General features: G+C 41.0%; 1 protein-coding gene across 5 annotated transcripts in view; it reads right to left on the reverse strand.

Annotated features, from left to right (window-relative positions):
* Nucleotides 1-26,064, reverse strand: part of HECW2 (HECT, C2 and WW domain containing E3 ubiquitin protein ligase 2) — a 373,452-nt gene that overhangs the window by 77,723 nt on the left and 269,665 nt on the right. For all 5 annotated transcript variants that reach the window (XM_070581715.1, XM_070581716.1, XM_070581717.1 and 2 more), the window contains 3 exons: nucleotides 25,595-25,698; nucleotides 24,667-24,791; nucleotides 14,329-14,514 (listed from right to left, as the gene is read on the reverse strand). In XM_070581715.1, coding sequence (XP_070437816.1) covers nucleotides 14,329-14,514; nucleotides 24,667-24,791; nucleotides 25,595-25,698 — 415 coding nt within the window. The remainder of the gene's footprint in view (nucleotides 1-14,328; nucleotides 14,515-24,666; nucleotides 24,792-25,594; nucleotides 25,699-26,064) is intronic.

Raw genomic sequence — 26,064 nt, forward strand, 5'->3', positions numbered from 1 at the left:
AGAAATGGCCAAAAACTCTAACATCCAGATTCCTGATCAACTCACAATGAATTAAAGTGTTAAAAGTCAAGTTCTTTTCCATAAGCATAAAAATACTTAAAGATTTGAAAAAAATAAAGGAGAGGGGTATGTGTGTGTCTGTGTGTGTGTGTGTGGTGTGTTTGGTAAAAAGGGTAGAGAGCTAACGACTACAAAACCACAAACAGGAGAGAAGGTTTTAAAACATCCCATTGTAGATCTGAATAAGCTACAAAGTTAAAACTTGCGAAGTGGGAGGCAAAGCAGTGATTAAAGGCCTGGAATCTAGTAAAAGACAAGTCTGGTTCTGAGCTCTAAGCTCCACTGCTTACTAGTGATGTAACCTTGGGCAAACCACTCAACTTGTTTAAACCACAATTTCTTTTCTGTCAAATGAGGATAATAACACCTACATCAAAGGAAGGTTAAATGAGATGGTTCATATAAACTTCTGCACATAGTGCCTGTGACCCCTTAAATATGAGTTACTAATATTATTCCTAATAATAACAGTTTTAACTTCTAAGACATTTTTCTAAGCATCACAGTGTTTCTTGCTAGAGTCCATACACAAGGCTCAAAAAATGGAGAACCAGTGAAACTACACTTCCCAGGCTCCTAGAAAGTATGTGTGGCCCAGAATAAGTTCTGGCCACTGAGATGTAAACAGAGTGTCACATGGTACTTCTCGAAAACTTCTTTACAAGGAGATTTTAATAAGGTCAGCCCTCCTTTTGTCTTTCATTCATTCTGCTCCCTGAAACAGGGATGTAATTACTGGAGCTCCAGCAGCCATACTGAACCATGAAGATGAAGGATGGCTGAGCAAAAAGCTGGAAGGAGTCTGGGCTCTCACAATCTGAGGAACCACCTTAAAGGCTCTAGACTGCTGACCTTTGAACTTCTTTATGTGAGAGAAGAAAATCTTGTATACTAAACTTTATATGGGTCTCTGTCACAACGCAGCCAAACCAAATCCTAATTGAGACCCTGAAGCCTCAGCAATGCAAAGGAAACACAGTCTTTCTAAAACTAAAAGCACAGAACACATAAGCCAGCTACCACCATTATAAATAAGGATTTTCATTATTTGATAAATAAAGATCTCTTTATTAGTCACCTTTAACACAGCTGGGTAACCGTTCCCAATTTAAGTGAAATGCATAGTGGGGAACCTATAAATCTGGGTTTTGAACCCCTCCTTCTGTCTGACTCCAAAGCCCAGTGAGGAGTCCCTCTTTCCTGTCTCTCTCCTTTTCAGATATCTTCTCTCTTTTTCCCTTCTGCTTTGTGTCTCCTATCTCTTTCTTTTTATGTTCTTCCCACTCCCTCACACCTCACATAGTACTTGATTTTAGAAAAGCATTTAAGGATTTATTGAGTTAGGCTGACAATAACAGCCACACACAGCGCTGAGCCTCACCACTGCTTCAACACAGAAAAGGCTGCTCCCGATGCCAGATAGCAAGCTGGACACACGCTGCACAGTTCGCACTGAGAACCTGCTGCAGGCTTGGCTGTGGGTGGCGAATGGGGGTGCTACTGGGATCCCACAAGGGGCTCAGTTTCAGAGTCCAGTGGAATGTGTAGATCCTTTACACATGCTTTTTAAGTCTGCCAGGCGCTTGGGGAGGAAGAGCTCAGTTAAGACCTCGTTCAAAACCACCCAGCTCGAGCACTAACAGAACGCAGCCTGGGCATGTGGCTCCTCAGCCTGTGTTGGGCTCTGCTCCGCACGCTGGGTGAGTGTGGACAGTCTCCTTGGTGTTCTGCTTTGTCCACGTAAAGGGGACTGCTAGGTTCAGAGGTGAGTTATCAAAGCATGGAAAAGGAAAGCATAGAAAAGGAAAGCATAGAAAAATTACCGTGCAAATTTTAGGCTTGCCATTTCTATTTGTGGCACACAAACCAATTATGTCAGAAAAGTGGATCACTTTCCCACAGGACAGCCTAACTAGTTCAAGCCAGAAATGAAGTTGACCTAGTACTTTTTAAAAAATTTGGGTCCCTTTTTATGTTATCATTCTTGAATAGCCTGCCTTTATTTATGAAAGTATCTAACATGTATTAATAAATACTGTCTCGATAAACAGCATGCTGAGAATGTGGACTACGCAAAAAAAAGCAATTGTATCGAAAAATAAGTCTTTTTCAGATGAGCCACTAGCAAAGCTCATTTTGAACAACACAGATCCCCTACTGTTAAGATTCATTAAGGAAATTCACTTGAGCTTCACAGTGCTGGACCAACTAAGACTAACAAGATAGTCAAAAACTGAAAGGAATGCAAATACACAAAGGCAAATCTCATTTTAAGAACGTCTACCCTTTCACTGCTCTGGGGCATGGTCAGAGGCAGGAAATAGGGCCGGTTGGAGCCAAGTGGTATTTTAGTGAGGCCAAAGAAAATACACTTTTCTCTTTACACAATTCTTTCTTTCTTTTTTTAAAGCTTCTATTATTTTAAGAAAAGAAAGAGCCATCAATATTTGTGAAGAAATACCAACCTCAGGCTCAACAAGTCTCAGTTACAGAAGTTTGAAATTGTTTCCAGTTAACATTTGGCCAAACCAGGAATCCACGTTAAAAAACCACGTAAACAAAACAAAACAAAAAGCACTTGTAACTATGCTACAGAAAGACAGAAGGCCAGATCTTCTATCTTTTCTTCTCTAAAGAGCTATGGAAACAATGAAAGAAAAACAATCTATAAGTCAGAAGCACTCTGTATTGAATCTGTTCTAACGTCTGGCTTTTCACTCTACAAAGTCTTAGAAATGCTCGAAAAAAGTTAACTGTCATCTACTTTAATTTTTATAAAGGTTGTATTTACTCACACATTCTCTCCCTTCCAAAATTAAGTGTCTTCTCAGCTCCTGGCTCCCTCCATAGTAATTCCCCAATTATAAGGAATAAACATGCTGTTATTTCCTCTCTGTTATATCCTAAACAGAACTCTTACCAACAGTAGAAGTGGAAAAGGCTGAATGGTACAGTTTATCATAAGTAAAAAATAGCTGTGCTAACACTTTCTACCACTTGGTTCATCAAAGTTGGGAGAGAGTGCTCCCAAATATTTCAGGACATTTATATCAGTCACAAAAAAGTTAAAGAAGGCTATTTTGTTAGACTTATGCTCAGAGAGCTAAAGCTGCTAGGAGAGAAAACAGGAATCCATGGTACTTGAGCTAGAATTAGGGAAACAGCTGGTGTATTAGTAGATGGGGATAAGTACAATATCCCCAACCCGTTAGAGGTAAAATGTTAGCTAAAGGAGAGGTATTTTATGCGTTGGGAGTGGCGGTATTTAAGCATTGGAAATATAATAGGAGAGTCAGTGATGGTATGCTGGATGGCTTGTACTAGCTCATGAGAGCTGATTGTGAAATTTTAAGGTATTCCGGGAGCTGGCCAACAGTGATGCTGGTGGCCTGAAATTGGCTGTGGTGGGAGAATTTACACCATGGAAAATGGCAAATGTTACAAATTGGTCCTCCTCCACACCTCCCCTGGAGAGCTGGTTGTTAAACATTTACCAGCACGTCCCTCTGGAAGACTGAGAATAGAGTTACCCAGATCAGCCCATTTTAGGTAGAGCAGAAGTCATTGACATGAAATTTTAAAATAGCATATTATATTTTAAAAAAAGATCCATCCATGAAGACAACTTTAAAAATACAAAGCAGGGGGCCGGTCCCATGGCCAAGTGGTTAAGTTCACATGCTCTGCTTCAGCGGCCCATGGGTGTGGACATGGCACCGCTCATCAGACCACGCTGAGGTGGCGACCCACGTGGCACAACCAGAGCACTCACAACTACAATATACAACTATGTACTGGGGGGCTTTGGGGAGAGGAAGAAGAAAAGAGAAAAGAAAAAGCAGATTGGCACAGATGTTAGCGCAGGTGTCAATCTTTAAAAAAAATAAAAAAAATAAAAATAAAAAGCAGAGGTCAGCCTGGTGGTGCAGCAGTTAAATTCGTGCGCTCTGCTTCAGTGGCCTGGGGTTCATGGGTTTGGATCCCAGACACAGACCTACACACAACTCATCAAGCCATGCTGTGGCAGCGTCCCACATACAAAATAGAGGAAGATGGGAACAGATGTTAGCTTAGGGACAATCTTCCTCATAAAAAAAAAAGAAAAAACCAAACAAACCAAAAATAATTTTTTAAATAAAACAAACAACAACAAAATAAAAAGCAAAGCCATCTCCATACTTGAGCGATTCCTTCAGGATTCCATGAGTCTAGCATTTTACTCAGAAACACATTCACAAAACCAACCTCTGCTCTATTCTCCCATTCAAAAAGGTATGCTGCCCTGAAAGATTCTTTCCTTTTGCCTTCTATGTGTATTTATGTGGGTTATTTTTTGATCTAACACCTTTTCACCCCTTTAAAAATTAGCAAGAGATTTTCTAAAAAGCAGGTGCTATTTATAAATTTAGTGTTTAATTCCACGTCTATCTGAATGGCTATGTCACTTGAGGTGATTAAAGTAGGTAACCACCACAAAGAGGCACTAGTCGTTTCAAAGCAATTAAAGAGATCTGCCACAAAAATAACAAATGTTGTGTCAAATTGACAAAAAAAACATACTTTTCAAAGTAGAGAATTTATCCTGTTAACACACTTTTGGGATTCACTTGAGACCTCCAAATAGGAAGCTGCATTTTACTCATTGAGATGAACCTGACCCTGGGAAGTGTGGTCGTCAGCTTCAGGTGGGATTGAAACCAGAGTGTGCCATCACTGGGGCAACTTCTGCAGCCACAAAGGCTGTTAGGGTTCAATAAACGGGAATACCAAGTAGGCTGACTGTCATGGCAACTGTCATGGTACAAACATTTGTTCCTTTCTAAAAACCTATCCTCATATCCGTAACTGCTACTTGCCATGGTCATCAAAGTTGGGTATTTGGACCATTCTCATACTCAAACCCCTAATCTGACCCCAAAGTCACAAACCCCTTGAGTTACAAAACTTGGATACAGATATGGATGTCAATTTAGCTGGGAGATATTACAGCATATGATTTTTTGTAGGAAAAAACACCTATGGGAAACTATGGGAAAGGATATTTTACTTTAAATAAGGAGATGGTTACTAATTTACATTTTTATTAAAAAGACACAAAGTTTATGAGGTATCTTTTTTTTTTTTGATGAGGAAAATTGGCCCTGAGCTAACATCTGTTGCCAATCTTCCTTTTGTTTTGCTTGAGGAAGATTAGCTCTGAGCTAACACCTGTGCCGATCTTCTTCTATTTTGTATGTGGGATGCCTCCACAGCATGGCTGACGAGTGGTGTAGGTCCTCGCCCAGGATCCAAACCCACAAACCTGAGCTATGGAAGTGGAGCATGCAAAACTAACCACTCAGCCATGGGGCCAGCCAGGACATATTGCTTTTAAAGTTCAAAGTTTCTTAATATTCTAATTTAAGCCCAAGAAGAATGATCTGGGAAAAACACCCTATATTAATACTGTTAGGGGGTACCAAAAAAGGGGCAGGAAAAAAAAGTATTCCATATTTAACATCTGAAAGAGGAGTCAAAAAACAATACTTTTTCTAAAAATTAAACCACATCATAAGCCCATAATGTGAATTTAAGAAATAACAAACTTCATAGTATTTTTCTCATTATCCATGCCGTTTTGCATCATTCTCTCTGTTATCCTTAACCCTCTGCAATGGAGCTTCCACTGATTTTACTTGACTGATATGTGATGGTTAATTTTGTGTGTCAACTTTACTGGACCACGTGGTGCCCAGACATTTGGCCAGACATTATTCTGGGTGTGTCTGGAGTGTGTTTCTGGAGGAGATGAACATTTGCATCAGCAGACTGAGTTAAGCAGATTGCCCTCTCTAAAGCGGGTGGGCCTCATCCAGCCAACTGAAGACCTGAATGGAACAAGAAGGCCGAGAAGAGGGAACTCCTTCCAGCTGAGTGAGCTGGGACATTGGTGTTTTCCGGCCTTAAGACTCAGACTGAAACATAGGCTCTTCTTGGGTCTCGAGCCTCTCAGGTTTTGGATTGGAAGTGACACCATCAGCTTTCAAGTGTGTGTGCATGTGGGTCTGTGTGTCTCTATATAGCTAATATAGAGTCACTCAAAGTTTGCCCATCACTTCTTCATAGGAATTACACACATCCTCCTGGTGCATTCCTGTTTCCATGCATTTAATTTGGGTGTTTTTCCTCCCCACCTCCTATTTCCTCTCCTCCACAATCTCTTTTTATCAAAATCTTATTCATCCTTCAAGGTTCAGTTCAAATCCTATCTTTGCTATAAAAACTTTCCAAGTATCCCATGCCAGAAATGAGTCATTCTGCACTGGACCCTTGCAGACCCAGCGCACAGTGCACGTCCCGTTACAGTGCAAAGGAGAGGCATTCGGGGTAAAACAGTCTGGAGCAGAGTGTTTAGCGGCTTTGCACAGGAAGTGCAAGATTCTGTGCAAATGTGTGGGTCTGATTTCAGTTCTAGTTCTAAGGAGGAAGTTACTTATCTTGCTAAGGATGTTTTCAAAACTCTGCTTTCGTGACCATGGCTGATGGAGACGGTAACCACCAGAGTTGAAGGCAAGAGAACAAATCTTCCAGAATGACCACAACAACAGAGCACTCATGGTAGAGAAACAGACACCCCTCTGGGCTGTGGTACACCTTTAGGGCAGGAGCAAACATCTGAAGGCAGATTACCCTGCAGTGGTCACAGAAAACATGGACAACACGGACAACACAGAACAGGAACAACAAGAGGAAGTCTACCGTGAAAAACCACTCTGTTGGACCATCCCAGTGAAAGGAGATCAGCAGTTCATTAAAAGGAGGAATGGGACACTGATACTAATCCTACAGTACATCCTTTATAAAACCGCTGTATATTTCCCATTACAGTAAGGATGCAGCCATTAACAACAAATCTTTATCATTTTCATAAAATTCTAAATTGATGAGACGCTTTAGTTATCGTTCTGTGTAGATCCTTGCTTTGACCTAATCATTCAAATCAAGATTTTCGTGAGCTGGGTAGCAATCACCTGGTGAGCAGTACTCCTGGATAAAAATAAAATAAAATATTCCATTTTACTTTGTAGGTACTTGAAAATTCCATACCTTTGCTTTCCCTAAACCAAGTCATAAACCTCTAGAGGTTTGTAATTGTACAGCTTCTATCTTCTATACCATAAATCAAGGAATAATAAGTCAATTACGGAGTAAACTGTGGTAATTATAATCCTAATTGTTTTTCTTCCATTTGTAATCCCACCATTATCTAAGTTGATGCTAACCACAGCCCCAGGAGCTGGACAAGACAGTGTTCCTAACCCTCACGTAAGAGAAAACTGAGATCGCTTCTCGGCTGTTTGGCTAAGATTAAGTGTAGAGAAAACTTAGAGGTCATAGAGGGCAGATCAGATAGCAGTGGACCCAGAAATCCTGATCCCACTGCAGCATAATTTTCTCAAATTTATCAAATTAACAATGGCACAAAAAGAAAGAAAGAAAGAAAGAAAGTAAGTAAGAAAGACTGCCAGGTTAAATAACATTTGGTTTTCCTTATTAAAGCCCGTATTCATCTTCCAGATATAGTATCCCCATGAACACATACTAATGATCAAACCCAGCCAAAAACCAGAAGCATTTAAAGCATCACATTTTAGTACTACTGATGCGTATTTCTTGCAAAAGTATAAAACGTTTATACCAACACTGTAACCCAGATCCCAAACAAAATACTGATGAAAACACTCTGTGGAATACTGAACAAGAGACTTTTCCAAATGTAATTAAAAGCAGAAAGAAAAGCATTACACATTTGATGTCAAATCCAGTTTGGAACCATATCACGTAAACTTCAAGACTGAAGAATTAAGGATCTAAAGAATCTAGGAGTTAAAAAGGGAATCTTGGCCTACCTCTAATCCAATCTGTTAATGTTTTAAACAGGTTTACTGAGCTGTAATTCAGACACTATACAATTCACCCATTTAAAGTGTCTAATTCACTGTCTTTTAGTATATACACAGGGTTGTGCAACCATCACCATAATTTAATTTTAGGACATTTCTTCCCCCAAAAGAAATCCCATATCCATTTAGCATTCACTCCCTATCCCACTTCCAACCCAAGGAAACCACCAATCTACTTTCTATCTCTATAGATTTGCCTATTCTGGGCATTTCATATAAATGGAATGATACAACATGTGATCGTTTGTGGCTAGTTTCTTTCACTCAGCAAATATTTTCAAAGTTCATCCATGATGTATGAGTACTTCATTCCTTCGTGTCTTCAAATAATATTCCATTGTACAGATCTGCTACCATTTATTTATCCATTTATCAGTTGACGGACATTTGGGTGTTTCTGCCCTTTGGCTATTATGAATAATGCTACTGAACATTTGCATACAACTTTTTGTGTGGAAGGATCTTTTCCTTTCTCTTGGGTAGGTATATACCCAGTTGTGGAATTGCTGGATCATGTGGCAACTCTGTATAACATTTTTCAGAAGCTGTCAAACTGTTTGCAAAGTGACTACACAATTCTAAATCCCATCAGCAATATGTGAGGGTTCAAATTTCTCCACATCCTTCTAAACATTTATTATTTCCCAGATTTGTTTTGTTTTGGTATTTTCATGGCCAATCAGGTGGGCCTAAATAAGGTGGGTTTGGTATTTTATGGCCAATAAGGTGGCTCCTTGTGGTTTTGATCTGCATTGTTCTAATAATTAGTTATATCAATGGTAAAGAATAGTCTTTTTAACAAATGGTTCTGGGACAACTGGATATCCATATGCAAAGAAAGAAGTTGAACCCCCTATGTCACACCATACAAAAAAATTAACTCAAAATGGATCCTAGCTGTAAAAGCTTAAACTTTGAAGAAAACACAGGAGTAAATCTTTGTGATGTTGGGTTAGATAATGCTTTCTTAGAAAGGACACCAAAAGCACAAGCAACAAAAGAAAATACAAATAAACTGGATTACATAAAAATTAAAAATTTTGCACTATAAACAATACCAACAAGTCAGTGAAAAAACAACCCTCAGAACAGGAGAAAATATTTGTAAAGCATCTCTCTGATAAGGGACTAGTATTCAGAATATATAAAGAACTCTTACAACTCAATAATACAAACACAAATAACCCAATTAAACGATGGGCAAAAGATTTGAATACACATTTTTCCAAGGAAGATATACAAATGGCCAATAAACACATGAAAAGACCAACCTATTTGTTTGTAGAGATAAGGAAACTCAGATCCAGTAAATTTAAATGATGTATCCCAAGTTAGTCAGGTGGTTAGTGGCCAGTGAGGTCTTGACTAACCTTGTATGGGAAAATTAGTACAGGCTCTCCATACAGAGAGACATGGATTTATACCTGAGTTGCCTTGTACACTTAACCTCTTTGAGCCTTGGTTTCTTCATCTATAGAAAAACCAATTCCATAGAATTATTGTGAAAGTTAAATGAGCTTATACAACATCTCTAGCAGAAAGCCTGGCATCTAATAAGTCATCAACATATGTGAACTCCATTCCCTTCTGTTATTCTATGTGCCCCTAGCATAAGGATTCTGTGCTATTTAAGCATGAAGTCATGTATGTGGTTCTAGTGGCATGTCCTCTGCTAGAACATCTGTGATCTAATTGAGACCCGTATGTATGACTCAGCCTTGAAGGATACCAGTAACCCCAGCATCTGGCCCAGCACTCTTCTTCTTTAGGATGATAACGTATCTCTCACTTCCAAAGACAATCCCTCCCAGTAGAGCGTAGCAGTGAAGAGTCACACTGCTCGAGTTTCCATCCTGGATTTCTCACTTGCTTGCTAATATGTATTATTTAACTTCTCTAAATTTCAGTAAAATATGGATAACAATAATAATACCCACCTCATAAATTGCCAGGAAGTGTAAATAAGATAATCCATGGAAAAGTGCCTAGTATAGTGCCTGGCACAAGGTATGAGTTTAATAAATGCAGGAATCATCATTCCCATCATTGTCTTCATCATGATCATCAGCATCATCTAGCAAGTCCTGATATTCTGGTCTTATTATTTAATTAATGGTTAATTGTAGAAGAATATTTTATTTCTCTTCTTTTACGTGAGTCAAAGATATTTTTCACCCTAAAACTCCGCAAAATAGCATACTGGCTCTAGAATCCTATAAAATCTCACCCAATTTAAACCTTTGGCCTTAAATAACTAAGACAAAAAGTCTCTTCCAAAATACGAAGACAGCTAACGTGCAGTACAGCATAATCACCACGATGTTCAAACAAGCAATGCAAAAAATCCAAGATAACAGTGCATTATGAGAGGTCAAGTGGGGCAAATCTAGAAGCTGCTTCTGGTGAGAGCACAGGAGGAGGGAGCAGGTCTGGGGAGGGAGCCTGGCAGCTCGGTCATTTGTCCAAAGCAGAGATGACTGAATAACCGTGAAACTACAGGTGACATTTCATTCATCCATCAAACTGGTTTTGAAAACCTTCCATGTGAAAGGCACTAGGGTGGAAGAGTGAGTAATTAAAAAATAAGTAAAAGAAATCTCGAGAAGGGGCTCATCTGCCTGGGAAGACAAAACATGCTATCAACTATACCATGAGACAGATGGGGACAAATGTCAAGAAACAATAGAAGTGAACTTATGTGGGGGATTCAAGAAAAGACGGACCACTTATGGCTGAGAAGCTAAGAGCAACTCCTGCTGCCCTCACCCCACCCAACATGCTGCCTTTGGATGATGCATCTGGCAGCCCCCACCTCCTTGACGATGAGACCCGACCACAGGCGCCCACAGCATCCTGCAGAGCCCTTCTACCTCCATGATAATTGCTAGAAGACAACCCTTCACCCTATGCACTTGTGAGAAGCAGGCGAAGAGGGCAGCTCTGGAGCTGGACTGCCTGGGTTCAAATCCAACTCTATCACTTAGGGATTGAGGGACCCTGGTCAATTCACTTAACCATGCTGTGCCTCAGTTTCCTCTTCTATAAAATGTGGACAAAAATAGCAGCTATCTACAAGGCTGCTATGAGCATGAAAGGAACTAATCTAAGTGCTGACAAAGGTGCCTAGCACACAGTCAATGTTCCATACTACAAGACGCTACATTAAGCCTTAGCCTTTCTTGTTGGTATTACACTGGTGTGCACACAGTAGGCAATCAGAAGTGCTGAATGACTAAACAAATGAAAACACGAAAGGAAGATGCTGCACTTGAGAAGAGAAGATGGAGCCAAACTGCATAAGCCCGAAGAGCTAAGTTTGAGAACATTCCTCTTAGGATCATTCCTTTTCACATAGATGAGGATTTGCACATCTTATTCCACATCAATTCTAGAAATCAGCCATCATGTGGGAAAATAACTTTGTAGTATTTAATGGCTTTTGATGTTATATTACGTGGAAAAAAGTTCACTCCCTTTAAATGTTCTGGAAGCAAAACAATTCATTAAAAAAGGGGCGGCTAAGATTTCGGGGCTGGAAGAAAACCTACTAAGTGCCTGGAGGATGGGAACCCTGACTTCTAAGGTGTAAGGAAAAGCAGCCGCAGCCAAATACAGACATAGCACAAGCCTCTCCCAATGTTCCTGTAAGTGATTTTAGTTCCCTGGAAGCCAGTCGTTCGTAAAGGAAGGACAGGCGGGATCCCAGGGAGACAGACCTGCTTGAGTTAAGGCATCCAGCTTCGCTAAAAATCTTATTAGAGTCCTAATGCACGAAGCAGAGAGATTAGGCTAAAGGGATAAGCTTTCAGGTGTGTCTGAGAATCCATTTCTCTGTCTTTCATGACAAGCAGCATTCAAATGCAAAGCCACCAGCAGATTGTGAGGTCAGCTATCTACCAGCCCACAGTCAGGGTTCTTTATAATGCTACAACTTAGGTCGAAACCCCTAAATGAGTCCAACACCCTCAGGGAATAAGGTGGATAGCCATGTTACCCACAGAGCCAAGATAATACTTACTGCTGTTTAACTACCGAAACTTGTATAAAAGCTCTGAGGCAGAACTTGTTCTTAAGAATACATCGTAACTCATCCTAAACAGTATCCTAAATGTAACAAACTTTTCTCAAGGTCCACGGCTTATTAATAAGCAGCTCTCTCCTGAAGGGTGTCTGGCAAGTTATGACTGGCAGAAAGGGCCCTCCTCCCCCACGTGTGCAAGATAAGCTCCCCATCCCCTGTGGCAAGGGACACAAAGTGACTCAGCCAGTCTCTCCACAGAGCAGAAACACAGGCAGCATTACTTGGCCCTGGGTTTCCCCTGGACCCGGGTTCTCTAGTGAGTACAGCTCTTCACGACAGCAGGCAAAATCTGGTCAGAGCTGAGAACACAGCTTGGTACACTCCTCCTCTTTTATACCCAGGTATGACACCAGCAGTGTTTTCCAGAGTCCTTACTCGGACCGTCTACGCCCTTCCATTCAGTAGAATGTTTACGAACTCTGGGCTCTCCAGCTGCTGAACCAAACTCACAGGAGCAATGCGACCTGCTCCTCTGGGAGGGGAGGGCACAGGAAGTGCCAGGTGTCCCTCCTTCTAGCTTTCTAGTGTCCTGGAAAGGCTTCCCTGTCATGCCCACCTGACTCTGATACAATGTCATTTTACCCGGGGTCCTGGGACATAATCACAAATCCATTCTCTTCCATCTATCCTAAACTTCACGCTTGCCACTTCTAATCTTCTCTGGGCTGGGAATTAGAGGTTTATTAAAAAGATTTACAGAAATCAAGTCACTAGTTCTAATGAGAGTCTCACGGCTCCTCACATGTGTTAAAACACATGCACTTTGTAATGTCTATTTGACTGCCTATAGGTTCTCAGATAAGATTGCGAGGCTGAGTGCAGGATGAATAAGATGCTACTGAGGTCTTACTGCTAGAGAGTAGTCTGGGGAAGAATGGCATTTACTGAGTCCTTCACACGCTCCATTCGCCTTGAGTGCTCTTTGCCTGAGCTGCTTTACTCCTCACTTCGTTCGGGTCTCTGCACCTGGACAGTCTTATCAGTGAGGGCTTCCCTGGCAAACCTGTGTGAAATAGCTCCAACCTTGTCTTTCTCCAGACCCCGTCCCCTGCTTTCTTTTAAATCACAGTATTCATCAGCTCTTGGCACGCTATGATTTACTTATCTGTCTACTGCCCATCTCTTCCCATGGGAATGGCAGTTCTACGAACTGGGTAGCTCATCTGTTTTGCATAGGTGCTCAATAAATATTTGTTGAGTGAATGAGCCAAGCATAATTAAATATCATGTCATTTTAATCCTTTCCACCATAAAAGTCATGTATTTCAAGTCTTTTTATAGACAGGGAAACTGAGGTTGGTTCCTCAATACTTGGAGAGCATCATGTTGGGGTGAAGAGCGTGACCCTTGAACCAGACCACCGGGGTAAGAGTACAGCTCAGTCACTGCCACTCGGTGACACCGGGCAAGTCCCCAGACAGCTCTGGACCTGGGGCTCCTCATCTGTAAAAGGCAATAGTCATAATAGTCCTGCCTGATGGAGCTGTTGTGAGGAGCTTAACCAGATAAAGACTTAAACAGTTCATGGCTCACAGGAGGTGTGAAACAAGACTTAGTAAATAAAATCTTAGCTGAAGAACACCTGATAAAAATTACTTTCTCATTCTGATTTCTCACTCCCATAACAATCTCCTGATCATAACCCTGCTTTCTCGTTCATCTGTCTAGGAAGGAAGTACAGACATGGCAACTCTGGCCTGTGCGACACAGTTACGTATTTCTCATCCTAACTTCATCAGTCTGTGAGTCTTGTTTAATGTGCTAACAAAAGCAGGGGTCTGAACCAACAAGACTGAGGCCCAGACCCAGACAGTGCCACAAAGACACACTTTGTACGACTGCTTAGCAACCTCCTAGCCACCTTCTCCAAACAATACCCCAACTTTAATTCAACTACCTACGACACAGGCTGTGTGCTGAGGGAGGAGGAAGTGTCAGTGCCTAAGAAATCTCTTCTCTAATCAGCAGAAGACGGTGAGAGATTACAGGTAGAAAAACGTCCAGGCAAAACCGAGTGTTGGGCCAAACCAGTGCCCTCATCCCCGTCCACTGCACACACTACTTCAGAATAGTGTCGTAACAAACAATCCGCTCGTCCAGGTTTCACTTGAACCAGGAGATGGAACGGAAAGGTTCACCTCACAAAGGGCTTTCAGCCCTCACGGGAAGAGCAGAGCCAAATGCCAAAGCCACAGCAGCCCGCAGGCCATCGGCAGTTTCCCCACAATAGTTCCCGCCTCTTACCTTGCCCTGATGATCATGTTTCATTTCCCAGCCCCTCGGCAGCTCCAGCTGTTTGTTTGCGAACATGTTGAGGAATCCCACAAGGTCCCGGTTATGCTGGTAGCGTTCAAAGTGGTGGGTATCCCTCCGGACTTTGGTGATCATGTGCTTCAAACACGTGTTGTTTGTAAACATGCGGTAGGCACTCTGGAGAAGAGGATGGAGGAGCAACGTTCACTTGCTTGTGACGTGTAGAGCAAAATACATACTGCACACGGGTACATCTATTTTCCTGGTGGGTACATACATGGGCTTCAACATAAGCCTAGACCTACACATGCAAACAACAGAGCAAAATATAATAGAAAGACGACAGAAAGTAAGGTAGTCTTCCCTGATGATGTCTAGTTTTCTAAACAACAAGACTGCTGTGGAGTCTCATTCTACAGGGGATGTTAGGTCCTAAAGTTGGTTTTCGACAAAAAACATACAGTCAAAATCACATCATGCTGGAGAGAAATATACACCTCACGGTGAGCCCCAACATAGCCAGTTTTCCCTCCAGCATTGGAACTGAACATTGTTTCTGGGGTGAGCGCCAGGTGATGCAGCTGGCAGACATTCAGGAGTCAAGCTGTGTGGAAAAATGCTTGGCTGTATATCTGAATATTAGAAGTACATGTGATGGGCTGAGCCGCTCTCATAGTTGAGTCCTGTTCAACCAAGACCACAGGAGACTGAAGTTTTTCATTTCACACCTCCTTGGAGGCACAAGCTCAGTGAAGTAGGTAGAACTCCCTGGACTATACATCTCACTATTTTTTTTCTCTTTTTCCCTGTGTATACATACGGTTGAATTATACGATTGAAACGCACATTTAATAAAGCTCCATTATACCACCATACAAAAAAGAGATTGTTTGGTCAAAAACTCCACAGTCTTCATCTCTATGAGGCTTAAGGAAGATTCCAAAAATTGACCATAAGCCATGGGCTGTCCACATGAGTCAGTCCACAAAAATTCAATGCACAATACCTTGTGCCAAGCAGTAGAAAAGGAATAACTGTATGGAGTTATTTCCATGAGTTAGCAGAAGGAACATGATATTCATGAAATTGACCAGGACATGCACAATCTATCCCGGAATTCTATTCTTCTCAGATAGATTCAAAGGGCCTGGAGTCCTCTTACTTTTGGTATCCCAGGGACATTAGACTGAGTCTTTACTTCATGGGTTCCATTATTTACTTCGGTCTAAGACCAAGGCAAATCCAAAAGAAATCAGAATCCCTGGAACTCACTTCATTTTAATAAACATTTCCTGCCTTTGCTGTGCCCAGTACTCTGTTAGTCCTTAAGGATGAAAGATGAATGAGTACAAGGACAGCCAACATTACTCCCATTTTTCCAGGGTCCTTCAAGATGTGTCATGTCCAGTCAAAGCATTTACTGCCAGTGTGAGTCCCTCTAAAACTTTCCTCCCTTTAGCACAGTAAGCACAGCAACGGTCAATGTTGGAAAGGGTGGCCGCTCCCCAGGCTGGGTCCCTGGGTCCCTGAGTGACCACAGGAATCAGAGAACCCTGACAACCCAATTTGGAATGAGAAACAAATCTTTGTTAGCTTAAGGCACTGAGATTTGTTGGACACTATTATTGACATATAACCTGAACTATACAAAATAAGTTTCTTATAGCTATTCTGATTGATTTATCATCATTATATACTTTTTGCTTTTCATTAAAATACTTTTCCCCTATCAAAACAGAAGGAAGGAAGGAAGGAAGACAATATTGAACCGTCCCCAAATACCAGTGTACTAGTTCCTTAGTACACGTGAGGATAAAATGTTTTGAGGTCGTATTTCAACCTGACAGTCTAAATGAGAGGAGGTTTTGATGGCTGTGAGAAATTGTGAGGTTCAGAGCACAGAGTACTGCCAGAGCAGGCAGGCCTATGCAGGAGCTCTGGGCAATTAGAGAGCATGAGAGAATAAGAAAGTGATACCATGAAAGCAGAGAAGGAGACTAATAAAAGAAGTTGGAGGTTGTTAGAGACAAACATTAGCTAACGAATAGTTTAGCCTGTGGCTGACCCTGTCTTGGAGTTTTACATACACTCAGCAAGGCATCTGTTTTCTGCATTTGGCTCTGTGCTGCTGATACATTCTCACATAAGCCGTTGCAAGCTCATAGGCCTGAGACCACACCGGCTTGTGTGGTGGAGACGGTAATGCACTTTCATGTCATACTCCCTAATAAGTCTCTTTGGGGACGAATTACTGTGGGATAATGCCATCAGATAAATGACTACATAAACTTTTGCCCTAAATAGGTGTGTCTCTTGGTCCCCCTCTCTTCTCCTCCCCCACCTTCAAATAAGTAAATAGGTCACATCCTGATTCTTTATCTAGAGCACCAGAAACGCTCCTCACTCTGCTAAAGAAAAGCAGAACTTCATTAGGGAAGAAGTAGTGGCAATTAGGTGGAGGAAGCCATCCCAGCCTCAGGCTTGAAGTAATTCCCTGGGGCGGGACAGCTCTTTAAGCCGGGAGTCTGAAGACAGGTCTTATAGTTAATTATTATGCCCTTTCATCTTCCTCTTCTCCACTCAGTGAGACGTGTAATAGAGTGCCAAGTTCGACCGATCTTTGCAAAAAGCACCTACCAAAGTAAATTAAGTGCAAGAAGGATTTCTCTCACCAGTAACTAGCAAACAACCTTTAGAACCAAAGCTTTTTCACGTCTAAATAATACGTATACAACCATTAGGATCTATATAAGACCTGTAAGGCAAACAGGAACATCCCTCCAGACGGCTACATTTTAATAAACTACATACATACATTTATTTACATATGCGCCTGTATATGTAACATATATTCACACATGCATGCTACATATGTTTACACAGCATATAGTATATGTTTATTCTGTTTTTAAATATATATTTTATATATGTTTATTCAATATATATACTATTTTTGAAAATATATATGTGTGTATATTGTTCACAAAGGATATTTATACTCAGTTCATACAGAACTACAGTGAGGATGCCAGTCATAGCTCTGTCACTCGTGAACAGAGACAGGGAAAGTCACTGAATCTCTGTTCTGCCTCAGTTGCCCAACTGTAAGATGAGATAATAATAACCCTGCTGTCTTACGGGCAGGTGAGATTCAAATCCAATGGAACAAAGGATGTAAAAGTGCTGTGAGGAGGTAAAAATCACCATAAGAATACAGAGTAGACGTAAGTAAAAGGATATATAAGGGATTAGACCCATCGTACCTATGTTATAACAGAATAATGTAATAAAATTGTTTTCTATTTTTAGTCTTTGAAGATCTTGGGCCAGCATCCCACTTTCTATCAACTGGAGAAGCATCTCTTATCCGTTCATTAATTATGTGCTAAGCCCTGTGCTAAACCCCAAGGATACAGAGATGAGCATGGCCTGATCACTCAAAAGGATGAGGAAGGAAAATTACAGGGAGAGGCGGGAGGAAGAGGCTCACTGGAGGCAGAAAGCAGAGTCTGGGAAACAAAGGCCACAGCTGCAGTGAAAATACTGAGACACACTGATGGAACCAGCAGAGCTGGGAATGAGTGGTCCAAAGAGGCGAGAGACCCTAAACAGGTGAGAGTAGACTGAAAGAGCTTGGTCTTCACGGAAGCTGACATGGCCAAAGCTGTGGGTCAAGAGAGAAGAGCCATCTTTATTCTCCCTCTGGGGTTTAGAGGTTCCAATGGGGCGGGGATCCTTTTCTGTGTTTCGGTTGTTGTTTAGTTTTGGGCTTATAGAAAAAGATGCAGTAAAGGGATCTGATCTTCTACCTGAAACAAAAGTAGATTAGCCAAGGGCAAATGGGACCTACTGCACAGCAGAGTCTCATGATCATGCACAGATTTCACTTGGGAAGCTACTGCGTGTGGACTCACGAGCAGGGAGGCCAGCTGGCAACTGCTAACAGGAGACACTCCTTTAAGGGATCTCTGAAGGGTGCAGTTTTCTTTTCCTTCGATGTGATTTAAAATGTCCTTTTTAGTTATTCTTTCTCTATTCCCAAACTCTCTTTCCCAACTTCCTCTTGGTTGTTTCTTGTCTTCTTAGCAGGAAATAAACACTCCATGGTTGAGTGCATGAGCAACTGAATTTCTTTAGTGGAATTTAGTGGAACTTTTTAGTGGAATTTTAGTGGAGTTAAAATAACTCTCCTTAGAGCTTAATGTGTTTCGTTTGGTTAAGTGTTTGAGGTGTTAGAAGTGAAAAGTATTGAGGGTTTTGAGAGGAATGTTATAGCCATTTGGCAGCAGAATAAGAAATTATATGTAAACACTTAGTTCCTATCAATCAACCACAATGCAAATAATAATCAATCCTTTTTCCTTTTTTGGCAGGTTTTTTTAGTGTTATGGTGACCATATGTCCTGGCTTACATGGCCCAGTCTTGATTTCACCAAATTCTGTTCTTTCTATTGAAAGATCCTCACCTCGGTGAGTACATTACTGCTAAATAAAATCTTTCATATTTCAGAAATCTTTCACCAAGGATGGGTATTCTGAATTCAGGCTTGGAAAATATCATCACTGAATCTATAGCAAATGTCTCTCATATTCACAAGGGAGGAGATGTGGGCATGTGTATACATTATTTGCTAAACAAAATTTATTATAAACAAAACCAAGAAACATTGTTTCCGTTAGACGTATGCTGGGATTCCATAAGATGAATCATGTCTCACCCGTCTGTCTTTATAATATTTTTAATCATAAAGGATTTTACATTGTTTTCATCTAGCTAAAGAGTAAAATGAAGAGAAAATTGAACTTACTAACAAAACTAACTGTAAACCATCAATTCATGCATTTTGCAACAGTAGGTATTCCTGACCTGTAAGAATATACACACGCATTTTTCCGCATTAAGAACAAGGAGTTTAGATGTTGGAATTAATGTATTTCTAGAGCTTATTAAAAGCCAGAGTAATAATTATTTGGCAAGTATGCTGGAAACACTATTCAACTGCATATAATGAAATGTATTGATGAATGACATTAATTAGACAAACACACGCATACCAACTATGAGAGACATGACACTAATAACTAAATCTTGAGTTACCAGGAGAAATAGTTTATCAAGACAATTTTGGAAGAAATCTGATCACAACCAGCAGAGGGCAGTAGAATAGATCTCAAAGCAATCACAATGCAACAAAGAAAAAACCCAATATTTTGTTTTCCAAGTTTTCTCTAAGAGTTATGACAGTCATATATCTACTTAATTTTGTTCTTTTCAATAAAGATGATTAGTAAATTACTGCTACATGAAATCTACTTTTCATGCTTATCTTTCAACATAAACTGATATCTTCAAATCATAAAAAAAGAATTAGGAAAGCTTTTAAATTAATATGCTGCTTTTTCATGTTGAACATTTTCAATAATATAAACAGGGAATCCACTGCAATAGTTATCGATTATAAACAGTTCGAGGGAAAAAAACTAGATAATAAATCTTAAAATAAGAAAACTGATTAAAAGTTTATTTTGTAACATTTTCTGCTAATCTAAGAAAAAGAGGAAATGTCAGCAAGTAATGCCCTTTACAAAAAAATTGTCTGACTTAAGCTCATAATTCATACCTTGAGACCATTAGCAAGAAAAATCCAGCTACTTTAATTCCTGCCATATATAAGTCAGGGAAAGAAGGTTTCCAAAACCCAAGAGAATTTAAATCATACAGAAATGCATAGATGCCCAGCATGGGTCATCTTTTGAGCCAGTAATGAATGCAGTTCAGGCAGGAGGAAGAAAAAAATTAAAATGTTTTAGCAGAAAAACTTTCAAATCAAGCTGGGCTGCCCAGGAAAAGAAGTTTTAAAATCATGCCCAAGGAAAGAAAAGAGAAAAATAATGACAACACGACAACAAAATAAATGAAAAACCTATAAGCTGCTGAGGATCTTCCACTGTTAAAACAAGTTAGTTGTCAAAAGTCTGGATGAGTTATGGTTGTGACAAAGGGAGTGAGGAGGTCAGTTTATATAGCATCTCTGGACACTAGGAATTCCCAAATTACAGGTCACCAGCCAATTGCATCAGAATCATTTAAGGGGCCTAAAAAAAAAAGATACAGACTCCTGGACCCCACACCAAACCTAGTGAACCAGAATCGCTAAGGTTTGGGAACCAGGAATATGCATTTATTTATAAAAGTCTACCAAGTTTATAAACTGCAGCTTATACCACAGCCCAGTGACTGTTAATCCAGCCTCTACTTGAAACTCTGCTATTAGTGATGAGAAGCTTGTACCAAAGAAGGCAGCCCACAGAGAAGTCAGAACTCTCTGCTTAGGAAGGTAGTATTGGTAGCTTGAAATTGGCCATAGCAGGCGTATTAACACTATAGAAACCAGTAAATGCAAATCAGGCCTTGATGTGCTGTTTTGCAGGCTGTCTAGGGCAGGAGTGGGCAGACACGGCCCCCCAGGTGGGCTGGCTGTGTTTGCGAACAAAGTTTTACTGGAATACAGTCACCTCCACTCGTTTATATGTTGTCCTTGGCCCGAAAGCCCAAACTATTTACTCTCTGGTCCTTTATAGACAATGTTCGCTGCTTTTTCCTAGATACAAGCTCTAGACTTCAGAAGTTGGTGGAGAAAATAAAATGCTAATAATACAGATGAGACTTCAAATTGCACCGTTACATTGCAAATAGCACACACACACACACAAATAAAGAAATACAAATCCAGTACTCATTAACTATCATCTGGCTCAACAGACAAGGTGCTGAGCTCACCGACACAGAAGTGTGAAGTCCCGACATGCATCTCCCTTGTTCACTGTGGTCTTACGTGTTAACTTTAATGAAAACAGTCATGTTGGAACGACACTTGTTCATCGACTACAACTGTAGGTTGGTGACTGATAAAGAAGTTCAGCAAAAATCAACAGAAGCATTCTGTCTCTATTTTTTATTATTTGTAAATTGTGTGCTACACACCCTTTACATAAGTAAAATTTATGATAGATATATATGTGAGATACACACACACACACTTTTTTCCCACAGAGCTGGTTGTTGAACATTTACCAGCAAATTCCTGAAGACTACTATCCAATCAGTTGCTCTTTCTTGAAGCCTTTCTTTCTTTTATTCCCACATACTAATCTACTAGCAAGAACGTCAGCTCTCCCTCCAAAATATGTTCCATATGCATCCACTTGTCACAATCTCTACTGCCATTGCACCAGTCCAAGCTCCTTCCATGTCTCACCACAGGGCCTTTGCACTTGTCTCCCTGATGCCAATCTTACCCTCTAAAACCAATTCTTGGCACAGCAGCTAGAAAGAACTTTTAAAAATTGAAACTACTCCATAGGAAATCCCCTTAGAATAAGTCCTTTTAGAATAAAACCCAAACTCCTTGCCAGATCATACGAGCCCTGCATTCGGGCGCCCTGCCCTCACCCCTCTGACCTTATTACGTACCCCATCAAGCTGATGCCTGTCTTCAAGCCTTTGCTCTTCCTTGGCAAGGAAGGTGCTGCTCCCAGACCTTTACCTTACTGGCTTCTAGACATTTTGCAACAGCTTGAGTGTGGCTCCCTCAGAGAGGCCTTCCTGTCTACCCAATCTAAAGCAGTGTGTCCACGGGCTCGTCCCGAGGTCACCTTAGCCCGGGGTGCTGTTTCAGTTGCCTCCTGCCATGCTGCACTACTTGAATTATCTTTTCTTGTTCACTAGTTTGTCATCACATACCACTCTGCCTGCATTGCTTACCACTCTATCCCCAGAGTCTAGAATGTACCAGGCAAATCACAGGCATTTAAAAAACACTGGTTGAATGAATGATGAACAAATGAACAAAGAAAGGAAAACTCGTGTTCTCTGACTCCAAGTTCAGAGCTCTTCCCACCAGAGTACGATACTTTCTGTTTTGGAGTGACAGCTCTACATGTTAGCCCATTGTTCCTTGTAGGAAAGCTACCATCTCCTAGAAGTGTCCCAATCACGAGTTTAGGTTCTTGTAACCTGGCTTCTGCCTACCTCTCCAGGCTCAGATCTGACCCTCACTAGTGTGCTTTACTCTCAACACATCAGCAACACTAAACTGCTGTTCCTATAGTTCAGTTTCAGCACTTTTGTAGTAATTATCGAGACAGCCTTGCAACTTCATGAATCTCTTGTTTTGTGAATGCTGCTTTGGCCCAACTTATTTCTAGGGCAAGTTCCTATTCAGCTTTAAAACCTGTCTCAAATGCAAGCCCATCGATGGCTCCCTCCATGTGCCTTAGTCACTCACGCCAGCAGGGTTATCTCCTACAGCTTCTACAGCCTTGATTATTGCACTCATAACTCTGGTCATTGCATTGGAATGTGTTTTCAAGTCTGAGATTCCAGGGCCCATGGTTGCTGTCATTTTTGTACCTCTGGGACTTAGTACCGCACTTACATACATTATAGGACATCAACAAACTGTTGCTAAATTGAACACACAATTTATTGACGTCTAATCCCTCTCGCAAGAAATCTGAAGACAGCTAGAACTCTATTCATTGCTCACCCTCCTCGTAAGTGTTCTCTGTTCAAGCTAAACCTGTAAACCAGGAGATAATGATCACTAAAGCCAGACAGATGCTATACTTACAAAGCAAAGCTAATAAAATAAGACAGAAATATGCTAACGTCAATAAACACGTACACGTGAATAACCCCATGATAACGCCTGGTGACTGGACGATGCTGACTTCCACTTTTCCCACAGTCTACTCTACTTTTCCTAAGGCACATCATCTGTTTTGTTAAATTCAATATGTTGTTTTACTCCCTTAACAAGCCTCTCATTCTAACTCTCCTCTTATTATTCATTATGTATTATTGTTTATTATTTATGTATTACTATTAACACTCAGGGTCATCTTCTTGTTTCTATTCTTTTTATTTACCCTCCAAATCTTGCCAGCTCTCTGCCTGTGACTCCTCTCATGCTGGATCCTTCTTCTCTATTTCTTTACCTCGTAGTCCAGGCTCTTAGCCACTCATGCCTTGATGAATGGATTATACAGCTGGACTTCTATGGCAAGTGTTTCCCTTATTCTAGATCATTCTGTGCAGCTAAGACAACCTTCCTCTAATTAATATCTGCAGCAGGCCACTCCCTCAGCACTAGAGACTTGCGCAGCAATCCCCTTTGCCCACCCTGTGATACCCAAACACCTCAGAGATACAGAAAGCTCTTTCTTTGTGTCCTCCTCATACCCAGTCAAACTGAGAGCTGTTTAGTCCCACGTTAGCACCACTGACCCAACAAGCTAACTCATTTGTCAAACCTAAGCCTAAAAGTATTTCTTGCTTCTTCTCTTTTTCTCATCCCTGACAACCAATTTCACCAAGTCATATTGATTCTACCTTCTCAATGCCTGTTGAATCCATGCACTTCTCCCCAGCTCCACGTCAACATCATGGTCCCAGTCATCCTTGTCTCTCCCCTGGACCACGGAAGAGCCTTCGCTGTCATCACTCTGCTTCCACTCTTGTCTTTCTATAGTTTCCAGACGGGAGCAGTAACTCTAAGCACATGCGGGCTTCCCACTCATCTCAGAATAAAATCCTAATTCCTTGCCATGTCCCACAGCCAGATTCATGGTCTGGATCTTGCTGATTTTCCACATACCATCACCCGACTCCCTCTTTCCATCACAAGACAGGAGCCCCTCTGCTCTCTTTTCGGAGCCTCGGGTCCCTGCACTTGCTGTTTCAATTGCTTGAAATGACCTTCCCCTGGCTTTTCCCATGGTCAACAATTTCTCATCCTTCAGCTTTCGACTCAAAACTGTTTCTTCAGACAGGCATTCTATAACCATCTTTCTAAAGTGGCCGTTATGCTCTGTCCACTCCAGGGTAAGAACTTAATCTTACTGCCCACTGTGTCTGAAGCACTTACCATAATTTCTAGCATAAATCATGTTTTCAGTAATACATACTGGATGAATGAGATAACTCGTTATGCATTTAGGACACTTTCTTCACTTCTATCTTTGCTCATGCATATCCTCCACCTGGAAGGCCCTCCTACTCTGTTTTTACCAACCAGTGTCCATTATTGATTCTGTGACACAACTTAAGATTCACGTCACAAAGAAACGCTTTCTATCATACTTTAATTTTTTTCTTCACACAAAGAAGTTTTGGCTTAACATAATAATGCTTAACACAGAGCCTGGAACACAGGCAGTGCTCAGTAAACATCAGCTATTATCCTTCTTACTCTCATTACATAAACGAGGATCATTTCCTTTGGCCTGTTGCTTTTCCCATCCCAGACGTTCAGATTTGACACTCACAGGGTTAGAATGCAGCACGGTGAAGAACTCTGGGCTGATGAGGAACTTCACGGGGGGAGACTGTAACAGCAACGTGAGCCTGGATCTGGAGGTAGAGTGAGGCAGGACGCTCTCCCGTCGGAAATCTAGATGGGGCAGACCACAAAGGCTTCAGGGACACATATCTATTCACTTCCATCTACATTTTCAAAGAACCAAAGAATACCTATATCACTTGCTATTATTTTAATCCCCAAAGTACCTTTTCCTTTGCTGTAAATTCATATATAAAACCTGACTTTCTGAATTACACCAAAATGGAATTGAATAAAATTTCTAGTCACTGTTAACATTTTAATGCATGCTTAGATTTTTTAAGTGATGGGATTTAATCTTTTTCCACTATCTCACACATGCAGATATTAAGGTAATTTATATTGTATTTGGTTTTGTGATTCTTTTCTTAGTACTAATAAAAAGTCAAGGATTGGAAGGGGCCGGCTCCATGGCCAACTGCTTAAGTTCGCACTCTCTGCTGTGGCGGCCCAAGGTTTTGCTGTTTCGCTGGTTCGGAGCCTGGGCGCGGACATGGTACCACTGGTCAGGCCATGCTGAGGTGGCATCCCACGTGCCACAACCAGAAGGACCTACAACTAAAACATACAACTATGCACTGGGGGGATTTGGGGAGAAGAAGAAGAAAAAAAAAATTGGCAAGAAATGTTAGCTCAGGTGCCAATCTTTACAATAAATAAATAAACAAAATTAAATTTTAAAAAGTCAAGGATTGGAAGAGGTCTCTGGTGAATGAAACTTTTTGAGTTGGGTTATCAGATCTTAATGAAGATCAAAAGTTCACTAAAAGAAAAACCTCGGTTCTTGGAAATCCTTACTTAGTTGTTTTCTACTTTTGTGAGATGATGAAACAAACCAACCCAAAGGCTCTTACCCGCACTGGCGTGGTGGAAGTCAGCTTCCTCCCCGGCCCCATCGATCGCACTGGCATTTTCCTCAGGCCTCTCGTTCGTCATGGTTCTGCGGATACTCTGATATCTAAAGTCATGAGCCTGGAGTTACATCACAGCGGCCTCTAAAACCTGGGACTCGACCGCTCCCCTATAGCCCACAAGTTTTCACTGTCTTCTCACCCTCAACCATCTTCTGCCCAGACCCCTATTCCCTGACCGTCTGGGCCATCTGTTGTTTAAGTAAACACATTGCATTGAATTTCTTCTGTTCATGGCTTAGGAAACATTTTCCTAACAAATTAATAAAACTTTTTTTAAAAAGCATGGCCCTTAACCAAAGAAAATTAAATTCCTATAGTGTTAAAGAAAAGAACTTTTTATTCCATAGCAATTCGTTTTTGAAAAAGAATGACATTTAAAAGGCTTTGGTTGATAAAGAAGCATCATGAAT

This window comes from Equus przewalskii, chromosome 17 (assembly GCF_037783145.1).
Source record: "Equus przewalskii isolate Varuska chromosome 17, EquPr2, whole genome shotgun sequence".
In the NCBI taxonomy this organism is placed as follows: Eukaryota; Metazoa; Chordata; class Mammalia; order Perissodactyla; family Equidae; genus Equus; species Equus przewalskii.